This window comes from Phacochoerus africanus, chromosome 1, assembly GCF_016906955.1.
Source record: "Phacochoerus africanus isolate WHEZ1 chromosome 1, ROS_Pafr_v1, whole genome shotgun sequence".
NCBI lineage: Eukaryota > Metazoa > Chordata > Mammalia > Artiodactyla > Suidae > Phacochoerus > Phacochoerus africanus.
In genome coordinates this window covers 227,120,175-227,136,325 of record NC_062544.1, presented here as the reverse complement: position 1 = coordinate 227,136,325, position 16,151 = coordinate 227,120,175, and the positions used below count along the sequence as shown (strand labels likewise).

Genomic DNA, 16,151 nt, shown 5'->3' with positions numbered 1-16,151 from the left:
ATTTTAGAAGTCAAAGAGGATGTATAAAAAAGGGGATAATGGAAAAAATGAAAATTCTAGAACGGAAAAATAAAGGAGAAATAAAATGACAGAAATTAGAAATTCAATAGATTAGTTTAAAAGCAACCAGACACAGCTAAAGCTAGAACAGAATCAGAAAAAAAAAAAAAAAAGACTAAGGCAGGAGATAGGAGAAAATAAAGATGTAAAACTTTTTAAAACAGAAGTGCAAGATCTATATGGGACACAGTGATATTATTACTGTACACAAAACTGGAATCCCACAAGCAGAGACTAAAAAGATGGGCCAGAAGCGATATTGTGGTCAATAACTCCTGAAGGATTTTCTAAAACTGAATACAAATGTGTTGAAGTACAAGAAATGCAATGAACCACAATAAGATATATGAAGAAATTACACCTTTTAACACAAAATATTAAAAGCAACAAGAGAAAAAAGATGAACCAGTTTACAATAAATAAATAAATAAAAATGTGTAGATGATAGAACGGAAGACAAAAGATGATAAAAAGAAAAAGATTTGGAAAGAAAATATATAGCAGAAATAAAATTTTTTAAAAAGGAAAAATAGGCACTATAAGTCCAAAAAAAAAAAACTGTATATATGAGCTGTGGGGGAGGATATATAGCATTAACATACTCAATGATCTTTTTTCTCTGTAGGCAGTGTAAAAAAAAATGTAACTAATAACCTAACAGAGGAGGAAAATCTACCTAATCACCTGATAGAAGATGAAAAAGAGAAAATAGAATTGGTATGATAATTAGAAATAATAAGATGGTGAATCTAAAATATATTAGTAATTACATTAAATGTAAATGCTACATAGAATTCTATTAAAATAAAGATTATACTATAGGATTAAAAAGTTTTAAAAAGCCTAGCCATGTGCTACTTACAAGAGACATACTTTGAAATAAGAATATCAAAGGTAAAGGAAAGGGAAGAATCATTAATAACTCTTACAAAGTCTTGGCTTAGTAACTGGATGGATGGCTGTTCCATTTACTGAGATGGAGATGGAACAGGTTGCATGGGGTAAGAGTGGTTGAAAAGTTATATTTTGGGAGTTCCCATCGTGGCACAGCAGAAACGAATCTGACTAGGAACCATGAGGTTGCAGGTTCAATCCCTGACCTCACTCAGTGGGTTGAGGATCCAGCATTGCTGTGGCTGTGGTGTAGGCTGGCAGCAACAGCTCCGATTAGACCCCTAGCCTGGGAACATCCATATGCTGTGTGTGAGGCCCTATAAAGACAAAAGACCCCCCTCCCCCCAAAAAAAGAAAGAAAGAAAAAGAAAAGTTATATTTTGGACTTGTTCATTTTGAGGTACCAAGTAGAGATGTCAAGTTGGGCATACAAGTCTGAATATGAGAGGAGAGGTCACGATCTTACATAAAAATTTGAAGTTTAGAATTAGATTTGGCATATAATTGATATTTAAAGCCATGTGACTAGATGAAATTATCTAGCAAGAAAGAGGGCACCCAAAATCACATCCTAGAGTACTTCCCATTTCAGAGTTTGTTCAACAAATTAAGAAGGCAGCAAAAGAGGCTGATAGGGTGGCCAGCAGACTGTGGTGTCTTAGAAGCCAGGAAAAGAAAAAGTTTTAAACAGGATGGAGGGTCAACTCTATGAAACGTTTCTGAAAGATCAAATGGCCAGAGGAGTAACCACTGAGCTTGGCAAAAGCATGGAAATCTTTGATGATGTGAAATGGTGGAGATAGAAACCCAACTGGAATGGGCTACAGACCAAACAGGAAGTGAAGAAATGAAGCCAATGACTGCAGACAACTCTTTGAAGAAGTTTTCCTGTAAAGGAGCAGTGAATGAGAAGGAAAGAGATGTTCAAGAAAAAAAATTTTAAGTTGATAAATACTAGGAGCATGTATGTGCTGATGATAAGAACTGAGTAAAAAGAGAGGCTGATGGTACAGGAGACCAGCTAGTTAATTTCAGATGTAAAATCTTTGAGAAAGTGAGAGGGGATGGGATTAAGAGGCCATTTGGGACAGCTCTCTTGGAAAGTTGCAGGGGCCCATTCACCAATTGTACTAATAGCAAACAAACTTGTATGGATTCCCACAGGACATTAGATCTGACTGAGACAAGATAAGGAAATTCCCTACAACTGTTTTGATTTTATTTTCTCAGTGAACTGTGGGATTAAGTTATAATTAGAAACTGAGGGAAGGTACAAAATGATTGACGTGGGAGAAGAATTAAAGTGATAATTTGGAAAGTGGGAGAGTGAACACACTGGGCAGTAGAGCCAGCCTGCCGTGTGAGTACTGATTTGAGAACCGTAGTCATGGCTTCAAAATGAGACTGGTTTTTCTACAGCATCTTCTTGGGTGCAGGCACAGAGTTCACAAATAGTTGAGTCAAGCAGGGCTAGCATCACAACCTGATGTCATTTAATGGTTAAGAACATGGCCTCTAGACCCAAACTGCCCCAGCCCAGTCTTTGTTCCACCTCTCAATTACGTGACCTTGGATAACTTAATTAGCCTCTCCATGTCTTGGTTTCTTCTTATGTAAAATGCAAATTTTAAGAGCCTTATTTTTAGGGTGGTCACTTAGAATGCTGCCTCATATAGAATAAGCAGGTTTCCATATTTAGCAAATAAAAGTACAGAATAATCTAAACTTAATATGGTAATTATAATATAGGCAAGTCAAATCATTATGCTATACAACTTATATAGAGCTGCAAGTCAATTTTTTAGGATTTTATTTTTATTTATTTCTTTATTTTATGCCTTTTAGAGTGGCACCCGTGGCATATGGAAGTTCCCAGGCTAGGAGTCAAATTGAAGTTACAGCTGTCAGCCTAATCACAGCTCACACCAATGCTGGATCCCCAACCTACTGAACAAGGTCAGGCATCAAACCCACATCCTCATGGATACTCATTGGATTCATTTCCACTGCACCACAGTGGGAATTCCTACATGTGAATTATATCTCAATTTTTTTAAAAAAAGTTTTTAAATGCAGGACGTACAGTTAAGTTTGAATTTCAGATAACAAATACAGTTTTAAGTATAAGTATATCCCATGAAATATTTATCTGGCCATCCTAAGGATAGGCACTAAGTATGTTTGTTACATAATTAATTTTTGTACATGCATTTCAACTCTATTACATTACAATTGTTTCTGTGCCTCTCTCCCATTTTTTTTCTTTTTTTTTTTTTGTCACACCTGCAGCATGTGGAAGTTCCCAGGCCAGGGACTGAAACCACACCACAGCAGCAACTGAGCTGCCGCAGTGACAACACCAGGTCCTTAACCTGCTGAACAACCAGGGAACTCCTGCCTCCGTTCCTCTTGATATGAGGAAGCTTCCAGAGGGCAGGAACATGTGTTATTTACCCATTTACCCCTTGAACCACACACAATAGTAGCCATCAGTAATTGTCTCATAAAGCAAAGAAGACAAAGCAGAAAGGCACAAAGAAATGGAATCCTCAAAAAAACAATAGAAAAAACAATATAACCTTGAGCTGGTTCTCTAAAAAGACAAATAAAATTGACAAACCTCTGGCCAGAAGAGGAGAGAAAAAACCCAAATAAACAAAATAAGAAATGAAAAAGAAGAACCCACAATGGATACTGCAGAAATACCAAAAACCATAAGAGAATACCATGAACAATTGTATACCAACAAATTTGACAACCTAGAAGAAATGGACAACTTTCTAGACACTTACAGCATGCCAAAGAAGAAATCAAGTACTGAACAGACCAATCACTAGAAATGAAATTGAATATATAATAAAAATACTCCCTACAAACAAAAGTCCAGGACCAGATGGCTTCACATGTTGAATTCTACCAAATATACAAAGAGGAAATTATATGCATCCTCCTTAAACTTTTCCAAAAGGTTGAAGAAGGAACACTCCCAAAGACATTCTATGATGTCACCATCACCCTAATACCAAAATCAGACAAAGATACCATCAAAAAAGAAAACTATAGGCCAATATATCTGATGAATATAGTCGCAAAAATTCTCAACAAAATCTTAGCCAACTGAATCCAACAACATATAAAAAAGATCATACACCACAACCAGGTGGGATTCATCCCAGGTTCACAAGCATGGTTCAACATATGAAAATCAATCAACATCATACACCACATTAACAAAAGAAAAGTCAAAAACCACACGATCATCTCAATAGATGCAGAAAAAGCATTTGACAAAGTCCAACATCCATTCATGATAAAAACTCTTACCGAAGTAGGTATAGAGGGAACATAACTTCATATAATAAAAGCCATTTATGACAAACCTACAGCCAATATGATACTCAATAGAGAAAAGCCGAAAGCCTTTCCACTAAAATCTAGAACAAGACAAGGATGCCCACTCTCACCACTGTTACTCAACATGGTATTGGAAGTCCTAGCCACAGCAGTCTGACGAACAAAAGAAATACAATGTATCCTCACTGGAAGAGAAGAGGTGACATTGTCACTGTATGCAGATGACGTGATACTACATACAGATGATACTACATACAGAAAGCCCTAAGGACACAACCCAAAAACTACTCGGACTGATCAACAAATTCAGCAAAATAGCAGGATATAAGACTAACACTCAGAAATTAGTCGCATTCCTGTATACCAACAGTGAAATATTAGAAAAGGAATACAAAAACACAATACCTTTTAAAATTGCACCCCAAAAATCAAATACCTGGGAATACACCTGACCAAGGAGGTGAAAGACTTACATGCTCAGAACCATAACACATTAATCAAGGAAAGTAAAGAAGATGTAAAGAAATGGAAAGATACTCTATGCTCCTGGGTTGGGAAAACTAATACTGCAAAAATGGCCATACTACCCAAAGCAATCTACAGATTCAGTGCAATCCTTATCAAATTGCCCATGACATTTTTCACAGAACTAGAACAAACCATCCAAAAATTTATATGGAACCACAGAAGACCCAGAATTGCCAAAGCAATCCTGAGGAACAAAAACCAAGCAGGAGGCATAACTCTCCCAGACTTCAGGCAATATCACAAAGCCACAGTCATCAAGACAGTGTGATTCTCGTACCAAAACGGACAGACAGACCAATGGGACAGAATAGAGAACCCAGAAATAAACCCAGACACCTATGGTCAATTAATCTTCAACAAAGGAGGCAAGGATATAAAATGGGAAAAAGACAGTCTCTTCAGCAAATGGTGCTGGGAAACCTGGGCAGCCCCATGTAAATCAGTGAAACTGGAACACACCCTCACACCAGGCACAAAAATAAGCTCAAAATGGCTTTAAAGACTTAAACGTAAGACAAGACACCATCAAACATAGGCAAAACATTCTCTGACATCAACCTTACAAATGTTTTCTCAGGTCCGTCTCCCAAAGCAACAGAAATAAAAGCAAAAATAAACCCATGGGACCTAAACAAACTGACAAGCTTTTGCACAGCAAAGGAAACCATAAAAAACAAAATGTCAACCTACATAATGGGAGAAAATCATTTCAATTGATGCAACTGACAAGGGTTTAATCTCTAAAATATACAAACAACTTATACAACTCATACAAACAACTTATACAACTCAACAGCCAAAAAGCCAACAACCCAATGGAAAAATGGGCAAAAGACCTGAATAGACTGTTCTCCAAAGAAGATATACTGATGGCCAACAAGGACATGAAAAAATGTTCAACATCCTGATTATTAGAGAAATGCAAACCAAAACTACTATGAGGTGCTACCTCATACCTGTGAGAATGGTCATCATTAACAAGACCACAAATAACAAATGCTGGACAGGGTGTGGAGAAAAGGGAACCTTGCTACACTGTTGGTGGGAATGTAAATTGGTACAACCGCTATGGAGAACAGTATGGAGGTTTTAATTAAATATAAAATTAAATATAAAACTACCATATGACCCAGAAATTCCACATATATCTGGACAAAACTTTCCTTGAAAAACACACATGCACTCTCATGTTCATTGCAGCACTACTTACAATAGCCAAGACACGGAAACAACCTAAATGTCCATTGACAGATGAATGGATAAAGAAGATATGGTACATATACACAATGGAATACTACTCAGCCATAAAAAGAACAAAACAATGCCATTTTCAGCAACATGGATGGAATTAGAGACTCTCATACTAAGCGAAGTAAGTCAGAAAGAGAAAGACAAATATCATATATCACTTCTATGTGGAATCTAATATACATTACAAATGAAACTTTCCACAGAATAGAAAAGAATGGACTTGGAGAACAGACTTGTGGTTGCCAAGGAGCAGCAGGGGGGAGTGGGATGGACTGGGAGCTTGGGGTTGATAGATGCAAACTATTGCATTTGGAGTAGATAAGCAATGAGATACTGCTGTATAGCACAGGGAACTATATCTAGTCACTTGTGATGGAATATGATGGAGGATAATATGAAAAAGAGAATATATACATATATATGTGTGTATATATATATGTATATATATATATATGTATATGACTGGGTCACTTTGCTATACAGTAGAAAACTGATAGAACACTGTAAATCATTCTGAGGTGCCTCCATTGCTACTTTCTTTCTTGTTGATTGCCTCCTTAGAAGTTATAATCCAAGATATATTTTTTTATTTTTTTTTATCAAAGATATATTTCTAAGAAAAGTTGAAGAGTTAACTCTCAATCACTCCTTCTAGCAACACTTCTTAGCTAGGCAGTCCCCTGTCTTGGCCAAATATCTGAGACAAGCAATGAACTAGTGATTACCTTTCATATATGCTTTTATGTAAATTATTACTTTTTTGATAAATTGAATTGAAATTTGTGACAAATTTATCATGAGGGAAGTCTCACTTTGCAATAGATCAATAAAATATTTCATAAGAGTGGAAAATACATAATTAGGGGATGTAGTTGTCACATTATTGTAACAGTCCCAGGTTCTTATCTCCCCAGGATCTATTTTTCTATCTTCCTTATTAGCCAACTGCCAATTTTGTTCAAGGTGGCAATGTGATGATCTAAAAACAGTCCTCTTCTCAGACTTCCATATGGCCACACAGCATAGCTAAAGTCTACTGCATTATGCTGCAGTTATATTCAAAATCGTAAACCAACAGACTCAACTGGAAAACCCCTTAGCCCTCTGTCCTTCTACCTTTGATTCTTCTCCTCCTTTGACCGCCTGAAGTGTATATGATTGTCACAGATAACAGATTTAACAAATGGACATATAAAAGAGATATTAAGATGATATAAAAACTGGGATTTCCTGTTGTGGTGCAGCAGAAGCAGATCTGACTACTATCCATGAGGATGAAGGTTTGATCCCTGGCCTCGCTCACTGGGTTGGGGATCCAGTGTTGCCATGAGCTGTGATGTAGGTCACAGACACAGCTCAGATCCCAAGTTGCTGTGGCTGTGGTGTAGGCCGGCAGCTACAGCTCCCATTCAACCCCTAGCCTGGCAACTTCCATATGTCATGAAACTAAAAAGCAAAAAAAAAAAAAATCAAAACAACAACAGCAAGAAAAAGATTATATAAAAACTAACTCAAATTCATTCATCAAAATTCACACCTTCAACAACACTTACTAAATGAAGCCTTACTGTAAAGTAAGGAAGTAAGAATGTGGTGGAAAATTATAACTATATTGGGTTACAGCTGAGATAAAATATAGTACATTATTACTTACCAAAGAAACCCAGAACTTCCCTGGCTCAGAGTAAAATCCACAGAGGATGTGACAGGGTGTTAAAGGAATAAAGATTTCAGGTAATGGTTCCTCTTCCTCTTCCTCCTCCTCTTCTTGCTTCTGGAATTCCTTTTCTCCATCTTCTCCCATCTCTTTGGCCAGCTTCCTCCTTTCTTCCTTTTCTTTTTCCTTCAACTCCTTTCGTTTCTTTCTCTTTTCAATTTCTATTAATCTCTTTTGCAAAGGAGATATTGAGACATAAAAACAACTGTAATTCATTCATTCATTCACAATATTATTAAAGAAAGCATAAGGAAGATAAGAGTCCTAGAAAAATCCACAGCTCTAATGTAATAAATAATGTCACTGAAAATTTTAAAAAATCAATTTGAGGGTATATTTTTATTGCTAAAATTTTCAAATCATTTTGAAAGACTTTCTGTATTACCCCCCACTGATCCTAGTTTTACAGATATGATTTTGCCCTTTCTTTTCCCTAATAGAGAAGCGAAATACACTTCTCTCAATCACTGTCAGTCCATCAGTTAGGTGGACTGTAATGGTCCACAAAGGAAGTTGTTTCTATTTTTAGGCCCTCAACCTCTATCAACAAGCTATTGCTAAAGCATCCCTACTTCCCACATTTTACCTCTTTATTCCCTCTACCCCTTAGAATTAACTTCCGAATTTATATGATTTCATCACATCGATCCTCTCCTCAAACGCTTGCAATAGATTCCAGTGGCCTAAGAATTAAATTAAAACATCTTGGCTGGTATTTAAGAAGCCCCATGAGGTGGTCACAGACTTCTGCCACATCCCTCCACAAATCGCATCCCTCTGTTTCACAGTCCATTCTTCATTTCCTAAAAACACCAAAAACTCTTGCAACTCTGCCTTCCCTCAAGATGTTCTTCCAGAGTTTATTGCCTTCCTTCCCTCCCATTTTTTTCCTTTCAAAATCCTTCCCCTCTTTCAATACTAAATACACCTCCATGAAGCCATTCTTGACCTCTTCTCACTCCTTCATCAGAATCATATAATCTTTTCTCTGTACACCCCTACAATTCTTTCCACTGCACTTTAATACCTATTCATTACTGCCTTCTAATACAGCTAGCTGATTCCTACCAGATAAGGTCCTTAAAGCCAAGGTCTGTATCTTCTTATTCTTTGTATTTCCCTAGCACTTAACACAGGATATTTTATAGCCTAGGAAAGAATAAAAGGAATCTCTTTGTGATGCAGTTGGTTAAGGATATGGCATTGTTATTACAGTGGCTTGGGTTGCTGCTGTGGCTCAAGTTTGATCCCTAGCCCCGACTTGATAGCTGGCTCAGGAACCTCCACGTGCCATGAGCAGGGTCAAAGAAAGAGAGATAAAGAAGGGAGGAAGGCAAGAAGGATGGAAGGAAGGAAAAGAAAGGAAGAAAGAAATACTTCAAGAATATCCCCATACCAGAATCTTAGATTTGACACTTGAGAAATGGAAACATTTTATGCACATGTCTTTGATTTCATAGGAAACCACATCATGATCCTCTTCTTCCTCCTTTTGAGTTGGAAGTGGAGCTTCAAGAACATAGCCATTCTCGCAGATAATCAGTAAAGTATTTTCTGGCTAAAAAGATTAAATATATTTATATTTAGACACATTTTTAGAACCACATTTCAAAAAGATTTTAAACCAGGGAAACTATGGCTGCTACGTATAGTAACCTTTTTTAAGGAATTCCCACTGTGGCTCAGTGGTATCAAACACGACTAGGATCCATGAGGATGTGGGTTCCATCCCTGGCCTCATTTAGTGGGTTTAAGATCCAGTGTTGCCATGAGCTGTGGTGTAGGTCACAGATGCAACTCAGATCTGGTATTGCTGTGGCTAAGGTGTAGGCTGGCAGCTGCAACTCCAATTTGGCCCCCAGCCTGGGAACTTCCATATTCTGTGGGTGTGGCCCTCAAAAGAAAAAAAATTTTTTAAGATATTTTTTTACCAGTAATAACTGCAGTGAGGAACAGAGTCAATCTTATCAATCACTATACACAATTATTAATACAATTATATTATTAATTAATAAGCTAAATGTTAAAATTAGATTTGTTTCCCTTATAGATGTCAAAATATGTGGTTGTGAAATATGTTAGCCCAAGGGCAGAATATTAACATTAGGAATGCCAAGGTAAGTCTGCAGGTGTGTGGATGGCATGGATGGCATATACAGCCTCAGCTTCGTTTGATGGACCATCCTTTCTCTGAGTTCATTTAATGTGGATGTTCCCAAGACTTTTGTTCTCTTCCCTCTTCTTTGCATAAACATTCCCTGGGAAATCTTATAGCCAACCAAGTCTTCATTATCACTCACAGGCAATTAGATTCCAAATTAATCTTTCTAATCCAGACCTCTCTCTTGAGCTCCCAAATCATTTAACCATGTGTTGGAAACCCTCACCTTGATATTCCATAGATACATTAATTGAAATTTTTATTCACTCGGTTATTTTATTCTATGCTTATGCATATAGTGCCTACTATGTACTCAGAATTTTACAAAGTGCTAGAGGTACAATTATAGGAAGAAAAATAGGTATAGTCTCTGCCATTATGGAGCTTACCTCCAATGGGAGAGCCTGTCACTTAACAAACCATATAAATAGACATAAATTATAACTGCAACAAGTGTTGCAGAGGTACCACCAGAGTAAGGAGATTGTACAAGGCTTCCTGAGGTGGTACCTAAGCTTCAAGGTGATGATAGTAGTAGCTAATTCCATAATAACTTAGGGGAGGGCTTGAGGGAACATGCTGTGGAAAGGAAATACCATGTGCAGATATCCTGTGGCACATTTGGGCTCATAGGAAAGTTGTGGCCTTGGTGGTATCATCTAGGTCTAGAGAATATAGTGAGAGAAAGACTGGGACAAAGCCTTGGGAAACAATACTCAATGGCTATGTAAGGGAGATCACAGGGAGACAAGATGTAGGAAAATGAACCAGACAGAAAAACGTACCCAAAGTCAAAGTGAGATGGTATTTCAGAGAGGAACTGAGGTCAACAAGGTTAACTGAGGCTCAGAGAACAAGAAAGATAAGAGCTAAAAAAGCTGAATGTGGAGTTCCCATCATGGTGCGGTGGTTAAAGAATCTGACTAGGAACCATGAGGTTGCAGGTTCAATCCCTGGCCTTGCTCAGTGGGTTAAGGATCCGGCATTGCCATGAGCTGTGATGTAGGTCGCAGACGTGGCTCAGATCTGGCGTTGCTGTGGCTCTGGCATAGGCCAGCAGCTACAGCTCTGATTCAACCCCTAGCCTGGGAAGCTCCATATGCCATGGGTACAGCCCTAGAAAAGAAAAAAAAAATTCTAAATGAATACCATTGATGTCTTTAGAAGAGCTGATCTGGCACAACTATGAGACAAGAAACTAGTAAGAGTGTGTAAAGGAAGGGGTGGAATGTAAAGAAATGGAGTTGATGGGAATAATCAATCCCTTTGAGAAAACTGGGAAGAGAGACATGGGACAGTAACTGGAGAACATGAAATCAAGAAATTTATTTTTTATAAGTGGAAGAGACTTGAATATATTTAAATACTGATGGAAGTGAGGTTAAATTTCTGTGAGAGGAGAAAGTCTAAGATGGCGGAGTGGCAGGATGTAAGGCTCACCTACTCCCACAAATACACTGAAAATACAACTACATGTGTAACTGTTCACACAGAAAATGTGAAAAACTGAAAAAAGACCTCCAGATTATGATAGAAGAAGAAAAGATTATAAAACCAGATAGGATATAAGAAAGAAAAAGAACAAGAGAAAAAGAAGCAAACTGAAATGAGAGGGGACCTGCTCTCCCAGAAGGGAGCTGAGAAGAGGACTAGTTCCTGCACCTGGGAAGTCCCCTCACCAGGGACAAGATCACTGACAAACAGAGGAAGAATTCTAGACAAATGGTGTGAAGCAGTTAAAAACAAGACAATACGCAGTCAGTGCTGCAGGGAAACAGGCAACCATAGGTGGGTATCAGCAGGTGTTGGCCAGAGATCAGACCCAAAGAGGGAGCTGGGGCAAGCTACATGGGGAAAAAAACCAGGGTTGGCCATGCAGAAACAGCCTGGAGGGACTAGCGTATAGGGAGACTCAATGGAGAGTATCTAAGTGGAGACAACCCAGTCAGGCTTAGAGACTAGATGCCATTGTTTGGGGGTGCTGGAAGGAAGGGGCAAGATCCACAACTACAGCCTACACCCACTTTCTCAAGCTGCAGAACACTGCTTGCCTCAGCTCGGGGAACTACTTGGCTGTAGCCACTGCTTAGTAATGGCTGGCAAGCAGCCCCATCTGTAGGTCAAAAGATTTCTTGGAGCAGGTGGAGTAACCACCTGGGGGAATAACACACATTCCTGGTTCCTGCCCGTGGGAGCCCTGCACTAGTGCCAGAAGAGCTGCCGGTGGTGGAGCCCATCCCCTGAGAGATCAGGGAAAACACCAGGGCCTGAGCTTCATCCAGAGAATCTGCAGGGACTCCAGCCAGGCCAGCAGGGCAGCACCAAAAAAGTTGCTGGTGGCAGCGCTCACTCCTTGCAGAAGCAGTGACCTGCTTGAGCAGGGAAAACACAGGCATCTCAGCTCCACCCAGAGAATCTGCAAAGGCTCCCACCAGTGGGGTAGTGCCAGAAGAGCTGCCAGTGGTAGCATCCACTCCCACAAGAGGGCCACTGGTGCCTGCTCCCTGTCAATCAGGGAAAACACAGGCACCTTGGCTCCACCCAGAGAATCTACAGAGGCTCATGCCAGCTGTGCTTGATCAATGCCCAAAGAGCTGCTGATGGCAGTACCCATTCCTGCCAGAGGGCCACTGGTGTCCGCTCCTTGATGGAGCTGTGGGCTGCCCAACCAGAGAAAAGCAAAAGCTACAGGGCCCCAGCCAGTGGCCCTTTGAAGGCTCATGTGAGTGGCACTTGTTCCATACCAAGGGAGCCAGGGGAGACCCATTAACCCACATTCTGACCTTCAGGGCTACAGAGAGCACTCCTACCAGCAGCAAGGCAGGGAGAGGGAACACCAGAAACACATACTGCAGCTACAGAGAGAGCCTGTGAGTAACAATTATGGAAAAGCCCCCCACCCCTGAGGCTTTAGAGAGAGATCCCTAGAGTTGCCAAGTAAGGGGAGTGCCAGCAGAACAGTGGCACCTGCTCCTATAGCTACAGAGAGCCACCTCTAAGCCTACCTGGCAAAGAGAGAGTTAGCAGGATAAACTGCTGATATTGCAAGCTACATAAAAATAGCCCTCAAAGCTACCTGCTATCAGGAGGGCCTGTAAGAGATACTGCTATGCCAGTGAGCTACAAAAGCAATCCTGTGAACAGTGAAATACTGCCACCTGACTCACACACTATATCCCTATCCCTAGCAGCCAGGAAGCTACAAAAGTGTGATACCATTATTCCCAACACATGCTCTGGATACACATGAACCTCTACCACCCCTGAGAACTCCAGGACTGGGCACCTGCTTCAACATCAATATCTACATACCAGCTGTCAAAGGGATGATAAACAGAAAGGTAGACACTATGAGATAACAAAGAAGCAGCTTTCAGACAAAGGAACAAGATGAAAACACAAAAACTACCAAATGATGAGATAGGAAATTTACCTGAAAAAGAATTCAGAGTGATCTTGGAAAAAGAATGGAGACAAAGATTGAGAACTTAAAGGAAATGTTTAACAAAGAGCTAGAAGATTTGAAGAGCAAAATGAATAGCGCAATAGCTGAAATGAAAAATAGTCTAGAAGGAACGAATAGCAGATTAACAGAGGTGGAAGAACAAATAAGTGAGGTGGAAAACAGGGTGGTGGAAATCACTGCAACAGAAAAGAATAAAGAAAAAAAGAATGAAAAAAACTGAGGAGAGTCTAAGAGACACCTGGGACAATATTAAATATACCAATATTTGCATCATAGGGGTTCCAGAATGGGAAGAGAGAGAAAAAGGGTAAGAGAAAATATTTGAAGAGATTATAACCAAAAATTTCCCAATATGGGAAAGGAAACATTCACTCAAGTGGAAGAAGCACAGAGAATTCCATACAAAATAAACCCCAGAAGAAATACAGCAATATACATACTAATCAAACTGACAAAAATTAAGTTCAAAGAAAAAATATTAAGAGCCACAAGGGAGAAGAAACAAATCACAGGTAAGGTAATCTCCACAAGGGTAACAGCTGATCTTTCAGAAGAAACTCTACAAGCCAGAGGGAGTGGCAAAATATATTTGAGCTAAGAGGAGGAAACTAGAACCAAGAATACTCTACCCAGCAAAGCTCTCATTCAGATTTGATGGACAGATCAAAAGCTTCACAGACAAGCAAAAGCTAAGAGAATTCAGCACTTCCAAACCAGCTCTACATCAATTACTATAGAAACCTCTGTAAGCAGAAAAAGAAAAGCCACGATTAGAAACAAGAATATTAAAAATGAAAAAGCTCACTGGTAAAGGCAAAAATAATTTAAAAGTAGGAAATCACCCATTGACAAATACGATATCTAAACTAGCAAGTGTGAGAAGAGGAGAGGACACATGCAGAACATTGAAAATGCATTTGAAATTAAGAGACCAGCAAGCAGAAACAATTCTGCACACATATAGATGAATATATCAAAAAATAAGGGGAACCACAAATCAAATAACTATAATGGTCACACCCATAAAAAAGAAAAAATGAGCCAAACATAACACTAAACATGGTCAGCAAATCGCAAGAGAAGACAATAAAAAGAGGAAAGAAGAAGATCCCAAACTAATAATCCCTAATAAAAATTTTAAGTAAATGACAATAAGCACATACTTATCCATAAGTATGATACATTGAATATAAACAGATTAACCACTCCAATTAAAAGAAAAAAAAACTAGCTGATAGGATTCAAAAGCAAGACACATATATACTCTGTCTACAGGAGACCCGCTTCAGATCTAAGGACACATACAGACTTAAAATGAGGGGATAGAAGAAATTATTATGTGCAAAAGGAAATTATAGAAAAGCAGGAGTAGTAATACACATATCAGACAAAATACATTTTAAAATAAAGAAGGTCACAAGAATCAAAGAAGGGCATTACATAATGATCACAGGATCAATACAAGAAGAAGAGATAACACTTTTAAATATATATGCACCCAACATAGGAACAGCACAATATATAAGGCAATTACTAACAGCCATAAAAGGGGGAATCGACAATAGCACAATAATAGTGGCGGACTTTAACACCTGACTTACAGCAACAGACGAATCATCCAGACAGAAAATCAAGGAAACACAGGCCTTAAATGATACACTAGACCAAATAGACTTGAGTGATATCTATAGAACTTTTCACACCAAAGCAGCAGAATATATTTTCTTCTCAAGTGCACATGGAACATTCTTCAGGATAGATCACATCCTGGGCCACAGATCAAGCCCTAGTAAATTTTTTTTTGTCTTTTTGCTATTCTTTGGGCCGCTCCCACGGCATATGGAGGTTCCCAGGCTAGGGGTCGAATTGGAGCTGTAGCCACCGGCCTACGCCAGAGCCACAGCAACATGGGATCCGAGCCGCGTCTGCAACCTACACCACAGCTCACGGCAATGCCGGATCGTTAACCCACTGAGCAAGGGCAGGGACCGAACCCGCAACCTCATGGTTCCTAGTCGGATTCATTAACCACTGCGCCACGACGGGAACTCCATAGCCCTAGTAAATTTTAAAAAATTGAAATTACTTCAAACATTTTCTCTGATCACAATGCTATGAGACTAGAAATAAATTACAAGAAAAAAAACAGCAAAAAACACAAACCCTTGGAAGTTAAACAATATGCTACTAAATATCCAATGGATCATTGAAGAAATCAAAGAGGAAATCAAAATTACAATGAAGATACAACAATACAAAATCTATGGGACACAGCAAAAGCAGTTCTGAGAGAGAAGTCTATAGCAATACAATATTATCTCAGGAAAGATGAAAAAACTCAAACAACCTAAACTTACACTTAAAACATCTAGAGAAGGAAGAACTGACAAAGACCAAAATTAGTAGAAGGAAAACAATCATAAAGATTAGTACATAAATTAATAACAGAGACAAAGAAAACAATTGAGAAGATCAATGAAACCAAAAGTTGGTTCTCTGAAAAGAGCAACAAAATTGATAAACTGTTAGCCAGACTTATCAAGAAAAAAAAACAGAGGGTTCAAATCAATAAAATTAGAAATGAAAAAGAAGTTACAACTGACACTGCAGAAATACAAAGGATAATGATAAACTGCTATGAGCAAACTGTATGCCAATAAAATGTACAACCTAGAAGAAATGGACAGATTCTTACAAAAGTATAATGTAGAAAGACTGAA

General features: G+C 38.7%; 1 protein-coding gene across 4 annotated transcripts in view; it reads right to left on the bottom strand.

Annotated features, from left to right (window-relative positions):
• The window catches only part of CFAP44 (cilia and flagella associated protein 44), a 140,786-nt gene that overhangs the window by 65,322 nt on the left and 59,313 nt on the right, over window positions 1–16,151 (bottom strand). For all 4 annotated transcript variants that reach the window (XR_007136512.1, XM_047792351.1, XM_047792333.1 and 1 more), the window contains 2 exons: window positions 9,201–9,362; window positions 7,742–7,975 (listed from right to left, as the gene is read on the bottom strand). Coding sequence is in view for 3 of the 4 variants with exons in the window: in XM_047792351.1 (XP_047648307.1) it covers window positions 7,742–7,975; window positions 9,201–9,362 (396 nt within the window). In the remaining variant the exon portion in view is untranslated. The remainder of the gene's footprint in view (window positions 1–7,741; window positions 7,976–9,200; window positions 9,363–16,151) is intronic.